At 43.5% G+C, this 23,805-nt stretch overlaps 1 protein-coding gene and 1 long non-coding RNA gene across 4 annotated transcripts in view; one reads left to right on the top strand and one right to left on the bottom strand.

The window, feature by feature from the left end:
* The window catches only part of PROSER2 (proline and serine rich 2), a 28,137-nt gene extending 17,586 nt beyond the window's left edge, over nucleotides 1–10,551 (bottom strand). Inside the window, exons 1-2 of one of the 3 annotated variants that reach the window (XM_065668099.1) lie at nucleotides 10,382–10,551; nucleotides 615–830 (exon numbers count right to left, since the gene is read on the bottom strand). In XM_065668099.1, coding sequence (XP_065524171.1) covers nucleotides 615–800 — 186 coding nt within the window. In that variant the 5' untranslated portion in view covers nucleotides 801–830; nucleotides 10,382–10,551. Of the gene's footprint in view, nucleotides 1–614; nucleotides 831–7,208; nucleotides 7,296–10,381 lie in introns of those variants that run through there. The other 2 variants (XM_065668113.1, XM_065668108.1) reach the window with 2 other exon arrangements.
* Nucleotides 10,552–10,853: 302 nt separating this feature from the next.
* Nucleotides 10,854–22,748, top strand: LOC136008608 (uncharacterized). The gene is made up of 3 exons (XR_010610163.1): nucleotides 10,854–13,050; nucleotides 17,426–17,518; nucleotides 21,538–22,748. It is a non-coding gene; the product is annotated as an uncharacterized LOC136008608 (long non-coding RNA).
* Nucleotides 22,749–23,805: the final 1,057 nt, after the last annotated feature.

Below are 23,805 nucleotides of genomic sequence, written 5' to 3' on the forward strand. Positions count from 1 at the left end.
CTGTCACAGTACAGACAGTACTGCTGCGTTCATTGCCTGAATCATCCTGATCATTCAAAAAAATGCAGCAGTGCATCCTACTCCCTCAATTACTCACATACTATTTAAATGGCCACACACTCATATTCCCTAATGTGAAGACACCTTTGTTTATGGTGACGTACTTGTTACTCACCTAATTACATGAAGGTGGAATAAGCTGAGACCGTCATTCAGTAGTGTCAACAAAAAGCTTAAGCATGAAACACTATCCTTAAGTTCCTTTACAAGCTACTTAAAGTGAGGGCAGATGTATACCAATCGGTGCTGGTTGGACCAAGCAGCCCAATGTAACATGTGCTCCTTACCACCATCTCTGGTTCTCTGGGAGGAATGGTCAGAGAGAAGCACTCTCCAAGCTCTCAGACACAATCAGATCAGAATAACAAGCTGCTGTACCAAATCAGAATAGTAATTTCTGGCCTTTCAGTTTGCTAATAACTAAGACCACAAGCAACCATTTAGGACTGGAAATGGCAAAAATCAATGCTTAAATAACACAAATAATCCTGTGATGTAAACAAAGCTACTAATGTAATTTATATCACTCAGCATAGGGCTCATTAAACACTTACCAAAGCAAGATTTCTGCCCTTAGCTTGGCTGCCACGATTCTCCACACTGCCACCCCTCTCCACGCTCCCACGTGCATGCTTTGGAGAGCCTTCAGATGCCATTTCAGGAGAATCGGAGAGGAGATTTCCAGGCATCACACTCTCTTCATGTATTGATCCCGATGCAGCACAGAATGCCATCAGCATATTATGTATGGTTGCTAGCTTTATTCATTTCTGAAAACAGAGAAATGAAAACAGTGTTACATTTAAATCTGTTTTAAGTACTTGAAAAGGAGTGGAAAATAAGTAGTGAAAAGAGATCCCACACAAGTTAGTAAAGGGCATATCTTTATGTTCTGAAGCACACCTACCACCTATGGGCACCTTTTAGAAGAACTGGTCTTATTCTAGAAGGTGACTTTAAAAATCCAACATAGCAAGGTTCTGTACCCCATCTCATGCGGTTCCAAACCGGATGTCTCTCAGTTACAAGCATGGACCACACATACATACCCATCCTACAAATTGGGTTTGTGTTTTCCATTAAGACACATCATTAACAGTAATAAAAATCTCATCAGCTGAGATACCAACTGACCCAGTTCAAATGTCTTCATCTTTTATTAGCTTTTTTGACAAGTACTCTATTTATTGGATCACGTGAGGGAAATAGAATCCAGTCCATTTCCTAACACTGCTGTAGTTAACTTGTGTGTTACTGAAGCAGCTCTATGCCAACTGCTCCTGGTGAAAGATCCATGAACAGAACTTGGTGCCATTTTTGCACCATCACGTTACACAGCAAAATTGCATTTTAAGGCTACAGAGCTTTTATTTCACTCAGCCATGAAGAAACAGTGATTGTACATTTGGAAGATGCTTAATGGAAGAGACGTGCACCAGTGCTTACTGGAGCAAAAGCTCCCAGTTCAAGGTATCCTAGTGCTCAGTTCTGTAGTACCTTTCTGAATTTTTGTCATCTCCCAAAACACTCTGGCAGAATTTCTTGCTTCATTCTCAAAGTATCACAAAGACAAAAGTCACCCTTTTCCACTAACAGCACAAACATGGGGTTGGTAAAAAGTAGGACCTAGTTACTTTCTCTTTTCCATACATTAAGACTTCCCTTGCAACAAGAAATTGCATTGTTCTTTAACAGTCCATCCTTTCACTCACCCTGCCTGTGACCAGGAAGCAGCAGCTGGTTCTGAAGTACCACGTTATATGCAACCAGCTGCGAAGTGGATACCATTACCCTGACACTGTCCAAATGAAATGAGATGGTCCTGCTTCCCAAGTGCTTCTCCCTTTATTAGGGTTCAAGAGGTGACATGAGAAGCAAAGTCAAGTCTACATTTCCAATTCAATCGGATTACTTCTCCTTCCTCCCTACCTGTCAGCTGAGGGCTGAGAAACCAGAGCCTCCTGGTAAGCTGATTAGTGTTTCATAGCAGAGAGATAACATCTGCCAATACTGAGCAACAATTCCATCCCACTGATCCTTTCCTCCTAGGAGAGGGCTATGACATTACCAGAGGTACGTACGAACACTCCCTCATCTATGCCGTAGCACCAGCATGTGTCCTGTGGGAAGGCTCCCACACAATGTAGCTAAACATGGGAGCACAACCCACATAAACAGAGCACTGGATTGCCACAATAAAAGCATCTGATAGCTTTTCTGATGAACATTAGGTCTAATGATTACAATTTGGCCTTGCCTTTACATAAAAAGAACATTCTTCCTTTCTTCTATTAATAACATTAATAATAGATAAAATCCATCTTCAGGATAACAGTCTTTAAGTGATGTCACAGGGTTAGAAACATACTCTTGGTCCTGGTCCCAAGCCAGGCAGACATGAAAGCACTGCAGTAGCTGCTGTACCTCTGGTTGCCACATACGGGCTCAAACCAAAAAGCTGTGGTGCTGAAAGCTACACTGGAAAAGAGCAGCCTGGATCGAGAACATATCCTGCAACCACAGCTCCATCTGCAACAAAACCCATGGTGCTGAACAGCCACATACAAACACACACAAGAAAACACACATCAGTTTTAGACTGCAACACAGTCAGTGGAGATACTGATGCCTCTGTAATGCTACACACAGAAATACATAAATACGTATTTCAGAAGGCAAAACTATCAGAGAAAAACTTGACATCTCAAACTCACAAAAAACTCCCACTGATTTTGGATTTCATCCCATGACTTAAGGTGATGTTCAGAAGGAAAACTATTTAAATGGTTGGACTTCATGATCTTAACGGTCTTTTTCAACCTAGTTGATTCTATGATGATATGAAAACAAGTATTTTTCTAATGAGGGACCAGCAAAAGGCAAATACTGACATCCAACAGAAGATATGTATTACTTCTCATCAGCCCTTTTAAACTGCAGCATCAGTTTTTATCCAGCTGCCCCCAATACAAACTGAACATGACATGTTTGTTCAGCCCCTTAGGGATTATTACAGACAACTACTAGATCTTCAGAATTAAACTCAAAACTGTTCATGAACATTTTATAGACTATGAGAGGTCATAGCTCCAGATGACAACAGGTATCATAGGCAAGACCCACATTTAAAGACTAATCAAATTAAGATGTTAATCCAAACTATCAAGAAACCAAATGACCCAAAACTTTGATGGAGGAGAATGTATTTAAGAGTACTGTTCTGCGCTCTCCAACAGCGGAACCAGGCCTAAGCTATCTGCTCCCAGGACAGCAGGAACACCCAGATTCAGTAGCAGTAAACACTAAACCCACAAGTTCTAAACAGCAACAAATAACTCTGCTTTCAACAAGCTCCTGTTACTCATTTTGGAGCTCAAGCTCAGATGTTATACAAAGCTCCTGAACAACAAATAAAGGCAGCGAGTGCCACTGGTTAGTTAAGAAGAGCCACCCACACAGGATCAAGTAGCAAGCATTACCACACTGGTTCCGCTTTTGAGCTGTAAGCTGTGGCTTCTTTGGAGGTTTTATTCATTTCAGAAAGGCCTGTGAGCCTGTAGAAAGGGCATGGGGGGAAATCTTTTTCCCTCCTCTCTCTCTCACACATAACTTTTAACACTTCAAGGGCACACATCAGTAAGATCATAACCCATTCATATATATTATTTCTCCCCTTTTCTGTGTTTTCGATGTTTTAAGTGAGAAACTCCTATATATCTATACAGTGCCTGGTGCAGCTACAGCTGATGTGAGGCTACCCAGCACTGCTGCAATACATACACAGCACACTTTACAGACAAATCCCCCTCTTATCTACGGCTATCACAGAAGTCCCTTCACCCTTTTTATGTCCCCTCTATTAAGTGAATGACTGTGGATCTAAGATAGAAATAGCAAAAAATTTAATGAATTTCAAGATGACCCCACTGCCTGTTTCAGTGGGATTGTCTAGGTAACAAGCAAGGGTTCAAACACAAGGTACCCATCCTCAGAGAGAGCAAGAACAGCAAGATGACAGGCGGCTGCTCCTGCTGACCTTCAGAGATGCATTAAATATGAAAGTTGCCCACAACAGGATTACTTGCTTGGTCTGTTCAATGCATTAGGGGAAGTTTTGCCTGGTTTAAGGGAAGTATGCCTGTACCATCAGGGATTAATGCAATAAAAAAATTCAGATCGCAATACAGGAGTGCAGAAGTGACAGAAGCAGTATTATCTGGAGAGAAGATCACAAATATTAAAGCAAAAAGGCATCTTAAGGCAGCTGTGATTCTATCAGCTGAAATTATCTTGGTTACACTAGAGCTAGCCTTATGAGATATGTAAAACAGTGCAATTCACATACATAGCTGTCAGAGGGCAGGAGGAAGAAACTGAAGTTAACATTGAATTTTACCTCCAAAGATTTAATTTTGTTTTGGCAGAGTCACATAATTCAGAGAGACTGTATTAAGTTGCCATTGAGATAAGCCTATCCCTTTAAAAGGGCTATTTTTGCTGACTAAGATCACCTCTTCACTGAAGTTCAATGTTAGCATTCACAAGGGACTGTTTCTGTAGTAGCAGGAAAAATTGTTTAACAATCCTATTTGAGGACAAGCTTAGTAAGCAAAAAAAAAAAAATCAATCCCATGAAAATGGAAGGCATTTAGAGGCTAAAGTCAAGTGTTCCACAAGCCAGGAGCCAAAAGCCAGCCAGCTGACAGCATCGTGCCATTTACTGCACAATACATTTAAGGTAAGCAGAGCTGACGATTTTTAGATAGTTATCATACGTTTTTAAAGGGGCACAATATCAGTCTCTCCCTCCTTTCTCTATACATAGAATTTCCAGAATGCTCTTGTCATGAAAGATTTCTTAAGCTAGATTTCTAAGCCTGGACTGTTCCCCGAGTGTCATGACACACACTTTGCCTGTTCTCAAACAGCTTTTTCTTAGTGATACAACTGAAACAGAAGAACTGACCAGTGAACTTCCAGGTTTAATCTCAAAGTATCTGTATACAGTCAGCTGTATACAGATACACCAATGCACACAGTCAGCTCTGTGTACACCATCAGCTCTCTTGCATTCCATGGCAGTGCTCGAGCTTGGAGAGTTAAACTTCTGGAAAAACACAACTAGAAGTACTCTGAGGTCATTGAAGTATTCCATGGAATAGGTTTTGTAAAGATGATATAGGGGCAGATGAGAGACCTCATCATGGTCTCTCATCATGGATGAGAGAGGCATTAGCCTGTGACAGCAGCAGATGCTGAGGGAAGAGTATGTAAAACAAGGCAAGCAGAGAGTAGAAATTCATTCACATTCCTGCACGTTGTGGTCAGGGGACCACAGGGCCTCCCAAAAGAGGCCAGGTATTTGTGTCTAATAACTGGATGAATTTTTCCATGTATTAAGAACTCCTGCAACATACCTTTGAACCTGCTGTACAAGACCACAGCTAAACTAAAACCCACTGGCCTATGACACACATCTTCACTGAGCCATTGCTGCTACAAGCTCCTCAAAACTAACTGATCCAGTGTGGTAGATATATTTCCTCCTTATGAGCAGAGCTATCGGCAACTTTTTTCTTCTTTTCTCCTTCAGTGTATGAAATGAGGAGTAAATCCTTGAGCTTTAGAGGTAACCTGTGTCCAACTCTTGTGATATACAATAAAACTGAAGCTTTCTGGTAGAAGAATAGGCTAGGTGGCAGTACTGCCTATAAAGGACAAACCTGCGCCAGAGACTCACCACCCTCACAGGGAAGAGCTTCTTCCTTATATCTAATCTAAATCTTCCCTCTTTCAGTTTAAAGCCATTCCGCCTTGGCCTAACCCTACATGCCCTTGTAAAAAGTCCCTCTCCAGATTTAGGCCCCCTTCAGGTACTGGAAAGAGTCAAAACAAAACTGAAGTAACAGATGACAACCCCTGATTTTTAGGAACCAAGATAAACCGAAACTGGCCAACATAGTTAAATTCTGACTTTTCTTCTCCATATCATAATTGTAGATGGTTATGATGTGCTAATGCATTTTATTTTGATGCACATTCCTTTTCTGCTCATGAACAATCCCATCTGTCTGAAACAGTTGTGGGTATTTAGCGTCCAGTAACCAGGAAATGGTCCTGCCCTTGTTTAGAAAGGGACTGTCCCAATAGCACATCCAGCCAAATAGAAATGGTGACCACGAAAAAGAAAAAAGAACAAAAATAGAAACCCCACTCCCCCGGTCTATGACAGTATCATCCTCTGAACAAGAACCAGGCCAACAGCATCTTTACAGCCACTTTCTTGGGCATCAGTTCTGGCTGAGATTCTCATAAGGGGTGATGAGCAAGTCTGAACAACGTTTAGCAAAGTGGGAACTTAGGCTACCATGCTACCATGAGAATGCCCCAGGACAAACATGCAACTACAATCAAAGTAACTGGAGTGCCAGCAACCAGACAAGACTCCCAGAATTCAAGGGAATTTAATGCAAAGAACCCCAATATTTTTTTTTTTAATTTACTGGTTTCTGTGGTGCATTTGTGACAATCCAAACTTTCCCCTACAGGCTACAAAATCCGTTAGTTTTAAAACTAAGAGAACTGAGAGAATCTTTGTTTTAAGTATAGAAGCTGGAGCCTCAAGAAACACACTGAATGTCATTCATAGAACTTGCACTAGAATTTGTGAGGGCTGCCAACAGTGAAATAATTAATCCTGTATACATAAGTTTTTAAAAGAACTAGATGGGCAAGGCACCAATTCAGTAAAAGTTAAATCCAGCTGACTTCACTACAACATTTCATCACACAGTTAAACTGTTTGGTGAATTGGATCTCAATTTATATGTAGCAACCACTTAAAAAGAATGGAAACAATCACAAACCAACATTTTCATCACCTAAGTAATAAATCAATTACTACCCTGAAATCTCCAAATCATGCTTTGCTCAGAAACAATGCCTAAGGTCACACCTTTAACCATGTTAATCCATGCCTCAAGATAGCAGAAAAAGAGGGTTCAGTACTGTGCTTCGTTCTTAACTGGTCTGTCTGGGTTTTCACGAACAGCTTTTTTAGGTTTTTTGGAGACCCTATACTTCAGAAACTTTATTACCTACTGAAGACAACCAAAGCAACACAAGACGAGAGCCTAGATGATTGTTACCTCATCATCCTCTCTGGAGTGCTTGGGAAATACTGCTTACAGTGGAATACTAATGCAGGATTTGATGATGCTAAGTACACTGGTCCACTCTTTAGGCACAATTTATCTAGGAAAAAAAAAATCATGAGGCATATTCTCATGCATCTTTGCCTTATCCCTTGGAAGGAAACTGCTCCCAGTTCATTACATCAATCACAGCTTCAGCTGAAGCCTGTTGCCTAAAGTGAAGGCCAGTGGCAAAGGTTCACATCCAACACTGGTAGTTTAATCCTCAGAGAAAGACTGAAGTGCTCACATTCCGCAAGCACTGACATTGTCAAAATCCCTCCCTGCCCCAACTAAAAATAAAACCAAAGCAGGTGACAAGTAGTTACTTTTCTTTAGATTAAAATCTTACCCAAGGACAAACATAGGGCTCTCACTGGTTCTCTCCAGTTGAGATTTGATGGCCAGCATCTGCTTAGTGGTAAAGCTACCTATGATACCCAGAGCTGTCTAGGCCAGTATCATACATCACAGCATCATGCGTCCACATTTAGACACATCCAGCTGATGGCCAAGTTCTCCTTTGATTTCAGATGCCCTTTTGCAAATTTCAACAAGGTAAAGTGTCCAATTCCTTTAAAGTCACATCTTTTTGCACCTCCCCTGTTAACATCAGGGTGGTGCTACCTGTGACAGCCAACACTTCAGCAACATGAAATGCACATAAACAGTTTCGGGCACAGACTCCTCTGTAATTAGTCAACTTCTGTCTTGTTAGAGGTGTAGCATCACTGGGGTTTAGGGTTTCATTATGCAAGTACTGCCACAGTCACAGCAAAGGTAAACTAAATCCTGTTTTACAAAGTATTTAAGACAGCAACACGATTTTCAGCTCTGGCACAGCTGTGTCAGTCTCACAGCTGGATGTTAGGCTACTTTCCCATGTTTCTTCTTGTGACTGCTATGCCGGTAGAGGGAGGAGGGCAGCAGACATCCAAAGCACAAAGCAGAGGTGTTTACTTTAAAAAGCGGCTTATTTAATGCTCATTTCATTCCTATGTGAGTACATAAAGGTCTGCCTGCCCAAAGCAAACAGAGCTGAGAACAGCACTGGCAGAAAACAGCAGTCAAGTTTCACCCTGGACCTTCCTTGGTACAGGGATAATCAATACACACCCACTTGAAAATGATCTCTTCAAACAGTTGGTTACACTGAAAATTAAAATTCCTTGCTTTCATTTTTTAATTAAAAAATAAAAAAAAAATAAATAAAGAGGAGGGAGGCCTTGGTAACATGTTTGACACAGCCGGCCTGGCTGGCTCTGAAAGCCACATTCATCTCCTCATTTATCTTCATGCTCCAGTATTTCAGAAGGTCATTCAGCCTGAGCCTTGTCAACTGCTCAGGAGCTGAGTAGTTCCAGTTACTATATCCAACCAGCGAGCCCCTCTGCCAACATTCTTGGTTAATATTTCTCTCAGAGGCATGCAGAGAAAAAGCAGTTACAACCAACAGGAGGAGAAGAGGTTTACTATTGACAAAAGAGATGCAATATAGAATTTCTCTGTTCCTTTCAAATGTTGGGCATTATTTGTATTTCCAGGCATAAAAATTCATTTTATTCCTTCACTCTCTGTTATAAAACTCCAAACAAATCCTTGATAAGAAAGACACAGCTGGAAAAAATTTATTCAACTTCTGAGAATTAATGACTATCTTCATTTTGTGGAGATGCCAGTGAGCAATTTTTTTTCCTATTTAAACACCAGCTCCCCCCTTATACAGCAGTAATTACTGCAAAGGAAGGGAAAAAGCCACAACCACTATTCTTTGTAGTAGCACCTGTACAAATTAGCCCATCTGCAACATTCCATTAGTCAAGGATCTGCAGAAAAGTCTTAAAATAAAACATCTTTATTAGCCTAAGCTAGAAATTGTGAAAGCTTTTAAAACTAAAACTTATGCTTTAGGGTTTGGAAAGAAGCGTTTCCTCCTGTGCCCTTCATAAAAGGAACAGGAAAGGAAATAATAGTTACTTACGCTTCTGAAGCTTGTCATAGCTTAAAAGCCTTGCAAAGTTTTCAGAACAGAGACAACATCCTGCAAATTTCTTTCCTTTCACCTGCATCCTTGTTGCCACAGGAATCATCTCCTGCTACACCCATGCACAGGACCAAGAGCACCAGAACTCCGCGTTCAGCTCCTCTCGGTGCCACACTAAAGCATAAACCACTCAGGAAACATGCCACTGAGATCCTGCATTACTGAAAATCCCGGGAGTGCTTTTAAGGCTGTGGTTTCTCTCTCACACACACTAAACCTCGCCTAAACTACCCAGGATTATGACCTTAATAAGAACCAGCCATCTCACCCATACCACCAGATGGAAAAGGCACCTGACAGAAGGTAGGGAAAAGAAGCGTTCTGAACTAGAATCTGCTACTGTTTACGCCAGCGGTTTTTTTCCAACGGCAGCCTTCAGTTGCAGACAGTCAGAAAACAATGAGGAGGAGTAAGGCAGCTCCTTCCCATCACCCTTAGTCACTCAGTCACACCATACATTCAAAGTTTAACAATGCACGGCTACGAAACCTTTCCTTCGCTAAGTTGCCAGTTAAGACACGCAAATTGCTTTCAGACAGGATATGATGGGGAAGAACAAGAAATACAAGGGCAACAGAAGGAAACCAGCCCTTCGCACAGCTCAGTACTGTGAAACTACGCTTCGCAGGCGGCGGGGAAGCAGTTAGTGACTAACTGGTAGCTTTTCTCCTCTCCCGTACCAGCCGCTCTCCGCGCTGGCAGAGCTGCGCGAAGCAGGTCCCAGCCCGCAGCCCCAACCCGGGAGAGCAGCGGGCGAGAACCGGCACAGCGACACGGAGCAGCCGCCGTCCCGACCGCTGCAACCGGCGACAAGGGGTGGAAATCATTAAAACCCCATTAGCGAGCAATAACACCGCAACTGAACCGTTCCTATCGCGGGCTGGCGAACGCGCGCAGCGCTCCGCAGCCTCTCCCCACAGGCTGGAAAGGACTGAGAGAAGCGCAGGAAGAAGGTCGGGGCTCATCGCCTCACACCAGCGGCTTCGCTCGCCGCCAGCTCCCGGGAGGCGAGCGCTGAAGCAGAGGTAAAACAGAAGCGAAGATCCCCTCAGCTTCACGCGGGGCGAGGGCAGCCTGCACTCACCGGCTCCAGGGAGCAGTCTTCTCCCGAGCAGAGCGAGGAGCAGGAACAAGCCCCGCAGAAGACGGGCAACACGCAGGGACCCGACCCCCGATCAGACACGGGCTCCGCTGCGGCCAGCCCCGAACTCATGCGCACTGCGCCCCGCCGCCACCCACGGTGGGCGGTTAAAGCGGCGGGCGCCGCGCCGCGCCGCGCCGGGGCGGGGTGGCTCAGCCCTGTGAGGGGAGCGGCGGCTCGCCAGGGCTCCGCCTCGCCCGGGCGGGACGGCCGCTCTGCCCCCGGGCTCTGGGGAGAGCGTGAGTCCGGTGCTCGTTCGTCTGAGGTTACCTGCTGTGAGGGAGTTTGCTGTGCTGCCGCAGAACCAGCCCCGCGCTGCGCGGTTTAAACGCGTGTGTTCCCCCCCCCCCGCAACAGTGTGCGCCGGGTGGCGGCCGTGGATCTCCACAGCACCCTGTGAGGGCGGGAAGGGCGGGCAGCCATGGCGGCCCGCGGGGGGTGAGGAGGAAGGCGATACCTCTGGCTTCGTCTGAGAACCCTGAGGTAAAACCCTTCCCGGGCCGGTGGCAGGGATAGCCCCGATCATGAGGGATGAATTATGTTGGATCTGTGGAGGTTGTCCTGTCACTGAGCTACTGGGAAATGCTGAGGGTAAAATAGGTGAAAAGTGGCTGTCATAACCCCATCTCCTGCCTCAGCCTTCCTCTTCAATAAGGAAAAGAAAGGTTTACATGCCTTGTTAATCTGTGCCACCCATGTATTTAACAGCTCAATAACAAATATTGCCTATATGTACTTTTATTTATTGCCAATATATCATCATACTCACTGTTATTTATCAAGTAATCATGTCCCGTCCTTCCTTCTTTGTGCAAGGCTATGGCAGCCATCAAATTAACCATTTGACTTATAAACACTAGAAATTCCAAGCCTCTCTCAGAAATTATTTCTCATCTGCACTGTAGTGGCAGAAATATGCCTAGAGCAGGAAATACCTCAAAGTGAGACCTCGCTTGCAGCACTATGTGCAGTTCTGGTGTCCTCAACATAAAAAGGACATGGAACTGCTGGAACAAGTCCAGAGGAGGGCCACGAGGATGATCAGGGGACTGGAGCACCTCCCATATGAAGACAGGCTGAGGAAGTTGGGGCTGTTCAGCCTGGAGAAGAGAAGGCTGCGTGGGGACCTAATAGCAGCCTTCCAGTGTCTGAAGGGGGGCTATAAGGATGCTGGGGAGGGGCTCTTCGTCAGGGACTGTAGTGATAGGACAAGGGGTAACGGGTTAAAACTTAAACAGGGGAAGTCCTGGTTAGATCTAAGGAAGAAGTTCTTTCCTGTGAGGGTGGTGAGGCACTGGAATGTGTTGCCCAAGGAAGAGGTGAATGCTCCATCCCTGGCGGTGTTCAAGGCCAGGTTGGACAGAGCCTTGGGTGTGGCATGGTTTAGTGTGAGGCATCCCTGCCCATGGCGGGGGGTTGGAAATGGCTGATCTTCCAACCCAAACCATTCTGTGATTCTATGAAGATGGAGATATTTCCAAAAGATGTGACCCTACCCAAAATAAATGGTGTAACAGAAGCAGGAAGGGGGAGCTGTGCAACACAGGTCAGCAAGATGAGATGGTTAGATCATCTGCACTTTGCAGATTTCTTGAACATCCTTCAGAGCTGCAGAAGTGGTGTCCAGGTGGAGAGCAAAGGGTTGAGATCCCAGAGATTTACTTGAGGTGATTTTTGGTTATTTTAAAGCTGGTCTCTAATCGAAGCTGTTTGGTCATTCTACAGTCAAGACAGGGTGAATTCACCAGCTTAAGAGAGGTTGGACGAATCACATTGTGAGAAAACGTGTCTCCAGTGTTTGTAGAGTGGTGAAGCCTGAGCAGAGTCCCATTTGTCTTTCTTGAATGGAGGCCTAGTTTATAACTTGCTAATGTTAGGCTCGATGAATCCTACCTCTACTTTGTATTCTTGGCTCTGCCAACAACTTGGTAGAGGATCACATGGCTGTCCCATGTAACATCTATTACACAACAGTGCAGGAGAGGAAAGTGCCTTGTTTCACCAAGGAGCAAAGTAGGAGTGGTATCTACTACATATACTTAAAGGCAGGCATGTACTGATTTCCATTGTGGGAATATCAGGCCGGGGTGCTTTGAGATTCATCAGTGTGGGATGCTGGATAACTTCAATATATTACTCTTACAGCATTATATGTATACTAACTCACCCTGCCTGACCTAAAGCACTCCTTGCTAAGTAGGACATCACCTTGAGGAAGATCTTACAGTTCCAGGGCTTTGTCAGCTCCACAGTGTTATTTTCTTTATTTCTTGATTGACTTTCAGCACCTTGTAATATTGGGTCTAGTCTTACATTAAAAATGTGCTCTGTTGACATTTTTTTGCCCCAGGTGTGCCTGAAAGAGTTTTTGTGTCCTTTTGATCGTCATTTGTATGGGTTTTTTTCTCCTTTCCTCGTTCTTCAACATTACCCACTGATCACCCCAGCACTGACTTTATTCTGGGAGAGCAACTGTGTGTTGACACATTCTGTCCTGAAGGTGGGGAAATTCGCGGTGTACGATTCCAAGTACACAGCCCATTACTGTGTATTACAGAGAACTTCCCTCCTCTGCGCTGTGAAAACTTGTTCTGCCAGTTTAAAAATGTCAGGTATGCATCTCCTTCCTCTAACATTAATCATTAATTAACATGTGATACTGACATTTCTGGTTGCTACTTAATAAAGCAAAACAGTATTTTATGTGCATTTCTAACTCCTCCTAGCATAATCGAGAATTGATGTCACAACTGTTAGTGTCAGTAGAGTCCTACCTATGGGAAGCTCATTCTACAGCCTCTCTGGAAATGCTGCCTTGACCAGAGCCACTAGAACGAGCCCATGTTTGCAAAGCTTGTTTCCTTGTGTTACAGGCCAAAATGCAAGTTTCTTCTCAGAGAATGCACTTATTACTGCAAATAGGTGAGACTAGACACATTGAGCTAAGTAACGTCATCAGAGAGGATTTTCTTTATATGTTTTGAACTTTATTCACAAATACTTTTATTTTGGAATTTTGTTCCCCTCTGCATGTGTCATGGATTTGATGAGCAATTGATAGAACTGAGCAGTCAGGAAGAAAATGCAGAATGATGGAAAGGGATCTGTTAGTTATTTGAATTTCAATAGGCTCAGAAAGCTCCACAGTTAAAAGTCAGAGTCCTCTTGCCATCTGCTCCACTCTTGTGAGGCTCCATCTGCAGTCTGGTGTCCAGCTCTGGAGACAGCAATTTGAGAAGGATGTGGAGCGAATCCAGAGGAGGCCACAAGGATGCTCAGAGGGCTGGAGCACCTCTGCTATGAGGAGAGGCTGAGAGAATTGGGCTTGTTCAGCCTTGAGAAGAGAAAGATCCAGGGAAACCTTAGATCAGCTTCCAGTACATAAAAGGGGGCTGTCAAGAAAGCTGGAGAGGAGCTTTTTACAAAGGTCTGTAGTGACAGGACAAGGAGGAATGGCTGTAAACTGACAGAGCAGACATTCAGATTAGATATCAGGAAGAAGTTCTGTACTGTGAGGGCAGTGAGACACTGGCACAAGTTCCCAGAGAAGCTGTGGCTGCCTCATCCCTGGCAGCGTTCAAGGCCAGGTTGGACACAGGGGCTTGGAGCAACCTGCTCTAGTGGAAGATGTTCCTGCCCATGGCAGAGGGTTGGAATGGGATGAGCTTTAAGGTCCCTTCCAACCCAAATCAGTTGGTGATTCTGTGATCCTGTGGTATAAAGAGAAAAAAACAAAAACAAAAACCCAACCAAAAGCCCAAAAGCAACTGTTTTAGAGAGATGGTAGTTTACATTTTGTACATAAGGCAACAGACAAAATAGGGAGTATGTGTTCACTGAGATATGAGATAGTCATGAACAAAACTGGGTTTAGCCAGTGTAAAGGTTGAGTTACGTTTCTGGTCATTAGAGTTGACTTCCTTTCATGATCAACATGTCATTGTGATGTGTTATTTGTATAAGAGTGGCCACTGGAAACCTCAAGACAAGACCATGGCTTATGCAAAGTATTGTACAAATACCAGGTAGCATACAGGTAGCCACTGATACCCTTGTTTACAATCAATAATCCCACATGAAATATGCTTCATTACTCATTCACACAACTTTTCCTCATGATTGACCATGTCCTTTGTTTTTGGCAAGGCACTTCCAGCAAGAGATGATGAAAAGCTTTGGTGTCACAGCACACTTTGCTTTTCAGTGCCTAGTTGGCAGAATGAATTTCCAAGCAGTGAGATAAACTTAATCAAAACTTTGGGATTCTTCCATGACTCAGCAGAAGGCTGACATCCCAGCCCAGATGTCTCTGCTGCATCTCTCGTGCCAGCTCAGTGGCTTTTGTGATGCTGTCAGTCAGGTTTGTGTAGTGAACTAGATTAAAAGAAACAAGGCCACACCTGGAATACTGTGTGCTGTTTTGGTCCCTGCTATATGAAAAAACTCATGTGAATGGGATGGAGAGGGTCCACAGAAGGACCACAAAGATGATTCAAGGTCTGGAAAGCTGTGTAAGGAAAAGTTGAGAGAACTCTAAGCTCCTTGCAGCAGCTTAGAGGGCTGCTTCAAGGACGGCAGAGGCTCTGTCTTCACAAGGAGCCACATGGAGACAGCAAAAGGTAATGGGTATGAGTTGTACTGAAAGAAGTTTCGTCTTGATTTAAGAAAGACCTTTTTTTACAGTGAGAACAATCACTCACTGGAACAACCTCCCAGGGACATGGTGGAGTCCCCATTGCTGGAGGTTTTCAAGATGTGACTGGAGAGGGTGCTGGATAATCTCATTTAGGCTCGCTCCCTTTGCCATGAAAGGCTCGACCAGATGATCTTTTGAACGACCCTTTCCAGCCTGGGCTGCTCAATGATTCTATGGACATTTTTGAAAGGAGCTTGTATCTCTTTTTTACCCAGCTATTTCTGCTTTTGGTTTAGGGTGTCATGGGAGAAACTCAAACTTTAGGTCAAGGAAGACAGATAGCAACCTCTGAACCAGATCCACTGCCATAAGGACAGGAATATGTCTGAGCTGCAGAGAGCAAGTTCCATTCCTTCCCTGGGTGATGAGGGTACATGTGTGGAAAGTGAGAGATGAGTTTGAACAGTCTGATGGTTCAGAGACAACTGAGCGTCCTGGATTGACACTTCCTAGACAAGCACTTGAGGTATCATCACTTGCTGTAAAAAATGGCCAAGATAGGATCTGTGAAGAGCAGACAGTCAGCATTTATCTCCAGGAACAACTTTAGCATTTAGTCCTGTTTGTGATTAAACCAGAAGAGTACCTGTTTTCCAGGCTATGTTCTAAATTAATTGAGAAATAGCCCTGAAGCTGCTGTGGCTGGCTGTTCTGTACAGAAGCAGAGCTGGAGGCATCAAGAGCTGCAGTTATTAACTTCTCCAGCCAGTTTTCCTTTTATCTTCTGGATACCCCAATTCCCCCCTGCTCTCTTCTCTCTTCAGTACCTTATCTCCTTCCTGCATTGCTGAGGCCATCTCACTGTTTCCAAGCCACTCCTTCTGCTTCCTCCACCATTGCCCCCACCCCATCAGTGCTTCTTGACCTACTCTCTATCGCCAGAGCTCTTCATGTTGCCTTGGTGGCTTCCTACTGCCCTCTCTCTCCATATCAAGCCATGTCCCTCTTCCTTGCTGCTGGCTCCAGAGCCTGATCTCCTGGGCATATTAGTGAGCTGTCTATTAAGTTGGACCTAATTTCTCTTATCTCCTTACTTCTGATGTTAGTGTACCTCACTGGTGAGACAAGATTTTCAGGTATGAGGAAAAATCTACAGAGGAAGAAGGAGTTACCTAATGAGTTGTGCTGACTGCAGGGTTTGTCTGTAGTTCAGCTGCAGGGAGAGGAAGAGGAGCTAAGGTGTACTTTTGGTATTCAGTATCTCAGTTTCACTTAAATTCTAGGTTGCCTCTTAAATCCTTTCTTGGATCTAGTCCTTCATCTTTTCCTTCAGCAGATCCTACTCTTAGAGTAAGAGAGAGGAGTGGGATGGCCTTCTGCTGTTTTTGCAGTATCTGGTTGAAAGTGGCCCAATTTTAGCAGGCTCCTGCAGCATTAATGCAACACAAAAGTATTCCAAATAGCTGTTCCTTGGCTATTTAAAAAGTATTTTCTGACATTTCATAGTAGTTTGTTCTCCCGTGCATCCCAATGAGTGTTATATTTCAGTGTCAGTGAGTTTGAAATGAATGCAACTTATTTTACTGTGGGGAGTGGAGACATGTATCACCGAATTGAATTAAATCTTAATAATGATATATAATATTTAGTATTTAATATAATAAATATTATTTCCAAAGGGGAGGAGTGTGAGTAGAAAATATAGAAAAATCTAAGAAAGCATAAAATATATGTACTCAGAAATAAACTTATCTTTTTTAAAGTGTTATGCCTTTTTAGGGTTTGGGTCTTTTACTTTTCCTTCTTTTTCTTCTTTTCCTTTTCCTTCTTCTTCTTTTCCTTTTTATTCTTTTTCTTTCTTTATTTTCTTGTTTTAATTTCTAGTTTGATTCCTGTTAGAACTGTAAGTTAATTCTTCTAATGGTCTCCTGTTGGCCCATGATATGAGTCTGGATGATCTTCATTCCAGTTCCCAAGGACAGGGTGTCCTGTCATACAGTGAGCTGTATTTTGCATTTGAGCTGTATTTTCTGTTTCAGCAGAACTGAATGGTTTATGGAGAAGAGCATGGAGAGATTCCTTGTATATCATGTTTGAGGGAAAGAATTGCTGCTGGCATCCAGGATGTTCTGTAACTGTTGTAGAAGGGGATTCTGATAGGGCTGTGGGCTGTGGTCTCTGTCCAGGGTCAACTTCAAGTCAGTGGAACAGAACCAGGTAATTTCATTAGGAGCTGAATACTAGATCAGGAAAGATGTTTAGCAGACTGTAGGTGGACTTTAGACATTTAAATTTCATCTGTAATCTCTGTTTACCAGCCATCTAATCCTGTATCTGCCTTATCTCTGTAGGTGCCTCCTAATTTCACCTGAAAGTTCACCAGCTGCACCTTCTGTATGAGGTGAAGAGAGAATCAGAGCACAAACACAGCCTCGTTCAACATGGTAATTTACCCATTTCCCATCCTCAGTGTCACTCAGGCTCAGCGTGTCTACAATGTGTTTGGAGAGACTCAGTGATATTTAGTTACAAACTGGGTTTCTGTGTACTGGAGCTTTGCAGAAACTGGGCTGGTTTATAACCTTCATGGTTCAGAAAGCAAAAGCAAAGATAAAAGCTTCTAATCAGGGTGTCACAAATGAAAGGAGGAAAGAGTGATGAAAATCCTCACCTCTAAACCTACACAAATCATGTATTTTACATTGCCATCGACAGATAAAAGAATTCTCCATTGTGGCAGTCCACTAATCCCACAGGACAAGGCCATTAGAGGATAATCCTAAATTGCAACCACCATTGCTTATCCTAATGCAGGAGGATACAATTACAGAACAAGGCCTGGAAACTACAGCCTTTGTTCTGCCTTATTGCCTAATTGTTTAATGAAGTATGCACTTCATTTAAGTGAGTGCTTTGTAACTTTGTACTTGTATGGGGCTGGCAGTGGCAGCAAAGAGCTGGCTTTTCTACAGAATAATTTGTTCTCTTGGTGCAAGAAGGTATCATTAAAGACTTCATGCTCCCACAGTAAATAAATTGAGAGATGTCTCCATAAAAGAGAAATCTCACCCTTAGAAGTGAAGAATGAAAGCACATTTGTTGCTCTTTCTTCCCCCCCCCCCCCCCTTTTCCTCTTTAAGCTGTGCAAAGACACATGGAAGTAGTGTGACAGTTAGTACTAGATATTGCACTAACACTTCAGTTTCTAAGGTTAGGACGCTGCTATCATGTGCACGTCTAAAACTGGAACAGGGGAGGCAATCCCTACTTAAGAACTAAGGGTATATCAAAAAAGGCTTGTATCAACATGAGAACAATATTCAAGCCCTTAAATAAGTGCAAAGTCACTACGTAGAAGTGTAGAATAAGATTTTAAAAGTTAATTTTCAAATCTGCTGTGGGTTTCAAGAGGAAAACAATAGCCCTGTTCTACTCCTGAAAATATTCCTATGCTTAGGGCAGTGTGGCAGACTCCAGTTCCCAGGGAGTTCTCTGGATAAAGTCAGGTGCTCAGAGACATCAGTTCTCTACCAGGCAGCTCCTACCTCACCATATTTTGGGTGTTCTGATCTTTTGAAGCATTTGTTTCTCTTTATAACTACAGAAGGAACTTAGACAATTAGCTCTCGGCTTGGATATCATTTTTGGCTGGGGACCCATCCCCTGGATATCAGCGGATTTGCAGTGAGAGAACATGACCCTGGGAACAGAAGAAAATGGTTTGAATGCTGGAGGCCTTTTTGAGTTCCAGCCATGCAGGGGCTCTTGCAAATGCTAAATACCAAAGTAACATTGCCAGTCTTCAATATTGGGTTTTGCTTGAATAGCTGTAGAAGTGTTTTATGAATAACATCAGTACAAACAGAACAGGTGAGATCACCTGTGCACTAATCCCTTCCTCACTTGCCAGCCCTGCCTCTTTGGAGGTAATGACAGTGGATTTTTCTGGTTCTCACAAGGAAGGGCACTGCTTCACTGAAGCTTCACTGCTTCACATTGCTAGAGGAAGACAGTGACAAGAGAGGTGATTTGCAGTCAGATTGCTTATAGCTTTCCATGCAAACTCTGCTGTAGGTGCTGTTCTTGAAGGCTGTGGAGTTCAAAGTATGGGAAGGAAACCATCACTCAGTTGCATTTGGGGCATCAACAACCAGTATGGTACAGGGCACCCGCATGTGCGTGGTAGATAGATACAAATATATATAGTTAATGCATTGTTCTTGGCCTAAAAGAAGTGACAAATGAATGACTTGTAACTGATATTTAAAGGCTTTAAGGGAAGTAAAAGGGCTTTAAAATGAATAAAGTGCAAATCTTTTGTTGTTGGGACACTTTGTAACTTGTTTTCATGAAACTAGGTTTTCAACATCATTTAACAAATCATTACAGGCCTTTCAAAAAATTACAGTCATTAACCTTGCCTAGGGTAACAGAGGGCAGGATTTCAATTCAGGCAGTAAAGAGCCTGTCCTCTAGGCCTGTGTCAAGATCACAAGAGTGTTGGAGCCATCATGAATGCAAAGACCAACAGGAATAAACTGGCCTGCAGCCATCTATTGTATCTTTACAATGCAGACGGGTTCTGCTTGGCCGGTATGCACTTCTCAGGCTGGTTTTGTCTGTGCTCACCTCAATCTTCCTCCTCGATCTGTTCTTGCACTTGGAAGAGCTAAAGCATGGGAAGACCCTGGTTCCTTTGCCTTTAAGGACATACCTGCCAGCTCTTCTGTAGGGAGTTTCCTGCAGAAGGACAGGGCCAGGGACCTGACTCATGGCTGCTGGGGACACCTCCTTGAAGAGCTGTCATGGAATGCCTGAAGTGCAGCTCTGAATCAGCCCTGAGCAGTCTCATTAGCACCTGAACATCCCCTATGTGCTTATGTTCCCAGTTATTTTTGTATTCTCTATGCAACCACCTTAACATGAACTCTCTGTGCACATAATTAATGTTGTTTCCTTTTTCATCTACATGGAAATGCTTACATAAACTTTTGTGTAAATCCTTTAAGAGGTAAGTTTTTAATTAAGAAAAAAACCCCATAACTTTGCTTGAAACTGATGTTCAGTCATTTTCCCTAAATGCAATATTTTAGCTTCTTGGAAGAAAAATGTTGCAAAACTATTCCTTTAGTGCATCTTTGGCTTAAAGTACTGTCTTGCCAGGTCTGTTATTAGAGCTGCTTATCAGTCTGAGGTAACATTTGCTTTTTGTTTCCAAGTTTCAATTGCTTGCTTTTAGTTTTATTACTGGTGGTGCCTTATTTTCTGTGGTTACAGATGGCCATGGTCTGAAATGGCTTCTGTGAGTCAGAGAGAGATCCAGAGTGGCAGAGAGGAAAATGAAACAGAGGGCACAGATCACATCTGTCTCAGCTTTACAGGAGCATGATTGTACAACAGGACCAAATGTTGTCCAGTGGAGAAGGCACTGAATCCTGACTGATGGGGTGGCTGTGGTCTGAGTGGAGCCTCTGGAGTAAAAGCAGTTAGATTACATCTACTCAGTGTGCTGGTGAGAGCTGTGCAGAAGCTGCCAGACACAAAGCTGACATAACCTCTACCCCATTACCACAGATTGCTGGAGGTTTAGCCTGGGCTGGACCCCACTTGTCACCTTGCACATTTATCTTGTGCTTGTTGACCTACCTGGGTTCATTGCATTCCAGAGCTGGTCATTGAATGTTGTTTATGTGAATTCCTCTGCAGCTTCAGCACAGCCCGGTATCCTGCCTGTTTTGATGTTTGAAGTTACAGGCTTAGAATCATAAAATCTCAGACTGGTTTGGGTTGAAAGGACCTTAAAACTCATCCAGTTCCAACCCCCTGCCACGGGCAGGGACACCATCCACTAGAACAGGTTGCTCCAAGCTCCAAACTGGCCTTGAACACTGCCAGCGATGGGGCAGTCACAGCTTCTCTTGGCTTCCTTCACTATAGTGGCTTTGAACACTGTAATCACTCCCCCCCCCCCTTTTTTTTTTTTTTAATTGGAGGAGAATGGTTAATTCAGGCTGATAATGGGCCCTGAGATTCTAAGTATTATTTATGGTATCATTACAGGTGGTCACACTTCCTTACTTTTTGTGAAGCCAGGCATAAAGCTGAAGCTCAGATAAGGAGACACCTGGCATTTGTATTCTTTAATATTTACAATAGTCTAATGATTACCATTACACTCTTGCAAACTGTTCACCTGCCCTGGGGGATGGAATGACTCAGCAGGCTATCTGCATTACAGTTGGAATATTGTTCCTGTTGGGTGAGGACTCTGTCAACAGTTTGTCCTGTGCCTCGGCATCTACAGTCCCGCTGGACTAACACCTTCAGCAGTTTTCTTCTCTACACAGTCAGCTGTGTGACAAGCACATTAGTTCATCACCAGGTTGTGAGTAGCACAGTTGATGAGTTTTTATCGTTCACTGCTTTTAGTATGTCACAGAAAACTTTGTAACTTCCTTTACAGATGGGGAAACTGAGTCATGGAGAGAAGAGTTCACCACTTAAGGAGGATGGAAAGGGTGACGCTGTGATCCTGGTGGGCTGAACTCTGGCTGGGACACCCTTCGTCTGGATTGTTATCTATTCCTGGAAATCTGAGGCATGAAGGCATAATTGTCACATTCTATCTGGCTTGCTGATCCAGGCTCCTCGAAGGTCTTTTGGAATCCCTTGTTCTCTCCAGGACCTCTTACCTGTCTACATAAACTCATTTGGATCTATAAATAAACTCCCTAGGGAAGCCAGACTAGCCAGGCTTTCGCAAACTGTGCTCTGCTGAATGGTCCAAGTCCCAAAACACATTTGTATATCTTATAGGTGTATTTCTTAGAGCAGAACAGGGTCTCCTCTTGCTTCCAAAGATCTTCCTAGAGATTGGTACCAAGCCCCCTATCTTGACAACTGGTAATCAGTGAGGATGCAAAGACTCTTGGGGCTTCAACGAAAGGGGGAGAAGAGACTTTAGACCCACGACTTGCATGACTTCAAGAGCACTTTCTCACACATGCTGTTCAGAGAGCAGCCTCACTAAACCATTCCCTGAGGGATAATGAGGAGAAAACCAAGGAACTGGCCGATCACGTTAACCAGGAATGTGATCTGATACTGCCCTCTGCTGACAGTTTGCTACATAGTGCCATCGGTTTTAAATGAAGTATGGTGTGTAGTAACGCAACAAGGATTTCTGAAGATCTGTAGTAAATCTCCGTCAGACAGAGATTTTCGGGGTTTATTGCTTGGTTTTTTTAGTGTCCTTTCTCAGTGTTGTAACTTACATGCTACATATCTAGCATTCCACATTAGAGATGAGCCCAGTCTAAGCTGCTGTGCAAGGCACTGAGTGTACCCATAGCGAGAGCCAATTTTCCCCTTGGGGGGCCTGTGGTCTACGGAGACAAGACAGATAAAGGACAGTGAAAAAAAAGGCAATGATCAGCTCCATTTCACAGGTAGGCCACTGAGCTACTGAAGGATATAGCCTGAGCCCACAAAAGGCAGCTCTATTGCCCTGCCTGGAAGCTGTAGTCAGATGAATTAAAAGCAGAAATAAGCTGTGAGTTCTGACTACAAGAGGAATGGATCACACTGTTGGAACCTTCTTTTCCTTCTTCTTTTTCTTCACAAGGTTAGATAATTCCTTAGCAATTCAGTCCAATGCCTTATAGGGGTAAGCAGGCCAAGAAGAAATGACCTATGATAAGTAGGAGGTTGGACTGCACAGTCATGTTACTTTTCTGCCTCCAACAGCTTGCCCAAGGTCACACTGGCACTGGAGTTTTGTGAGAAAGCTGGGTAGGGAATCCAGGTTTGGTTTTTCCCAGATTTTTAAACTGTTTTCCCTCTGGTTTACATTTCAGAACTAAAAAATGGCTGATAAGAGTCATATCACAGAATCACAGAATGTTTTGGGTCAGAAGGGTCTTTATCAAAGCCCCATCCAACCTGGCCTTGAATACCTCCAGGGACGGCACATCTACAACTTCTCTGAGCACCTATGCCAGTGTCTCACCATCCTCATGTCCTTATAGGACTTTATATTCATTATAGGAATTTTATGTATATATATATATATATATGAATATAGGAATGCATTTAAATATTATAGTGATGGATGGGACAGAAAAGTCTAGGACATTTTAGCAAGGGTTTTTTTAGCCTATGTGCTACTGAGCTCTTTACCAGGACTTTTGCTGAGGTAAATTTACTGTTTGCATTTTGTTACTTTGGTAACTGTGCGTGCTGAATAAATTGATGTTGCATTGCAACCATCCAGTGCCTCATGAAGATTTCAAGCTGTCCATGGAAATATTCCTTGATCATCTGCTCCAAATAAATGCTCATGTAGAAAAAGACTAAAAGCTTATGGGGATATCCACAGACAGCAAACAAAAAGACTTTATCTTTGACAACTTCCATTTTACCATGCTGAGTACATGGGAAGTACTGTGTTTTCATAGGCTGTGTAAAAGGGCAAGTCTTCTCTTGCTGCCAGATAAATGCTATTCCCCTGTTTAAGCAGCAGAGGCTTCAGATTTCAGGGATTCAGACCAGTTTCCAAGCCCAGCTCTGGGGGGAAGGCATCAACATTTTAATTCCTGAACTGTAGTGATGTCACTGTATTGAATAGGTCTTCCATCTAAGAGAAGGATACTCTTACAAAACCTACGACCTGAGGACTTTGCTGTCACCGTCCTAGCTAGCTAGGCCGTGGCAGTTAAACCTCAGGTGTAAA

Source organism: Lathamus discolor, chromosome 1, assembly GCF_037157495.1.
Source record: "Lathamus discolor isolate bLatDis1 chromosome 1, bLatDis1.hap1, whole genome shotgun sequence".
NCBI lineage: Eukaryota > Metazoa > Chordata > Aves > Psittaciformes > Psittacidae > Lathamus > Lathamus discolor.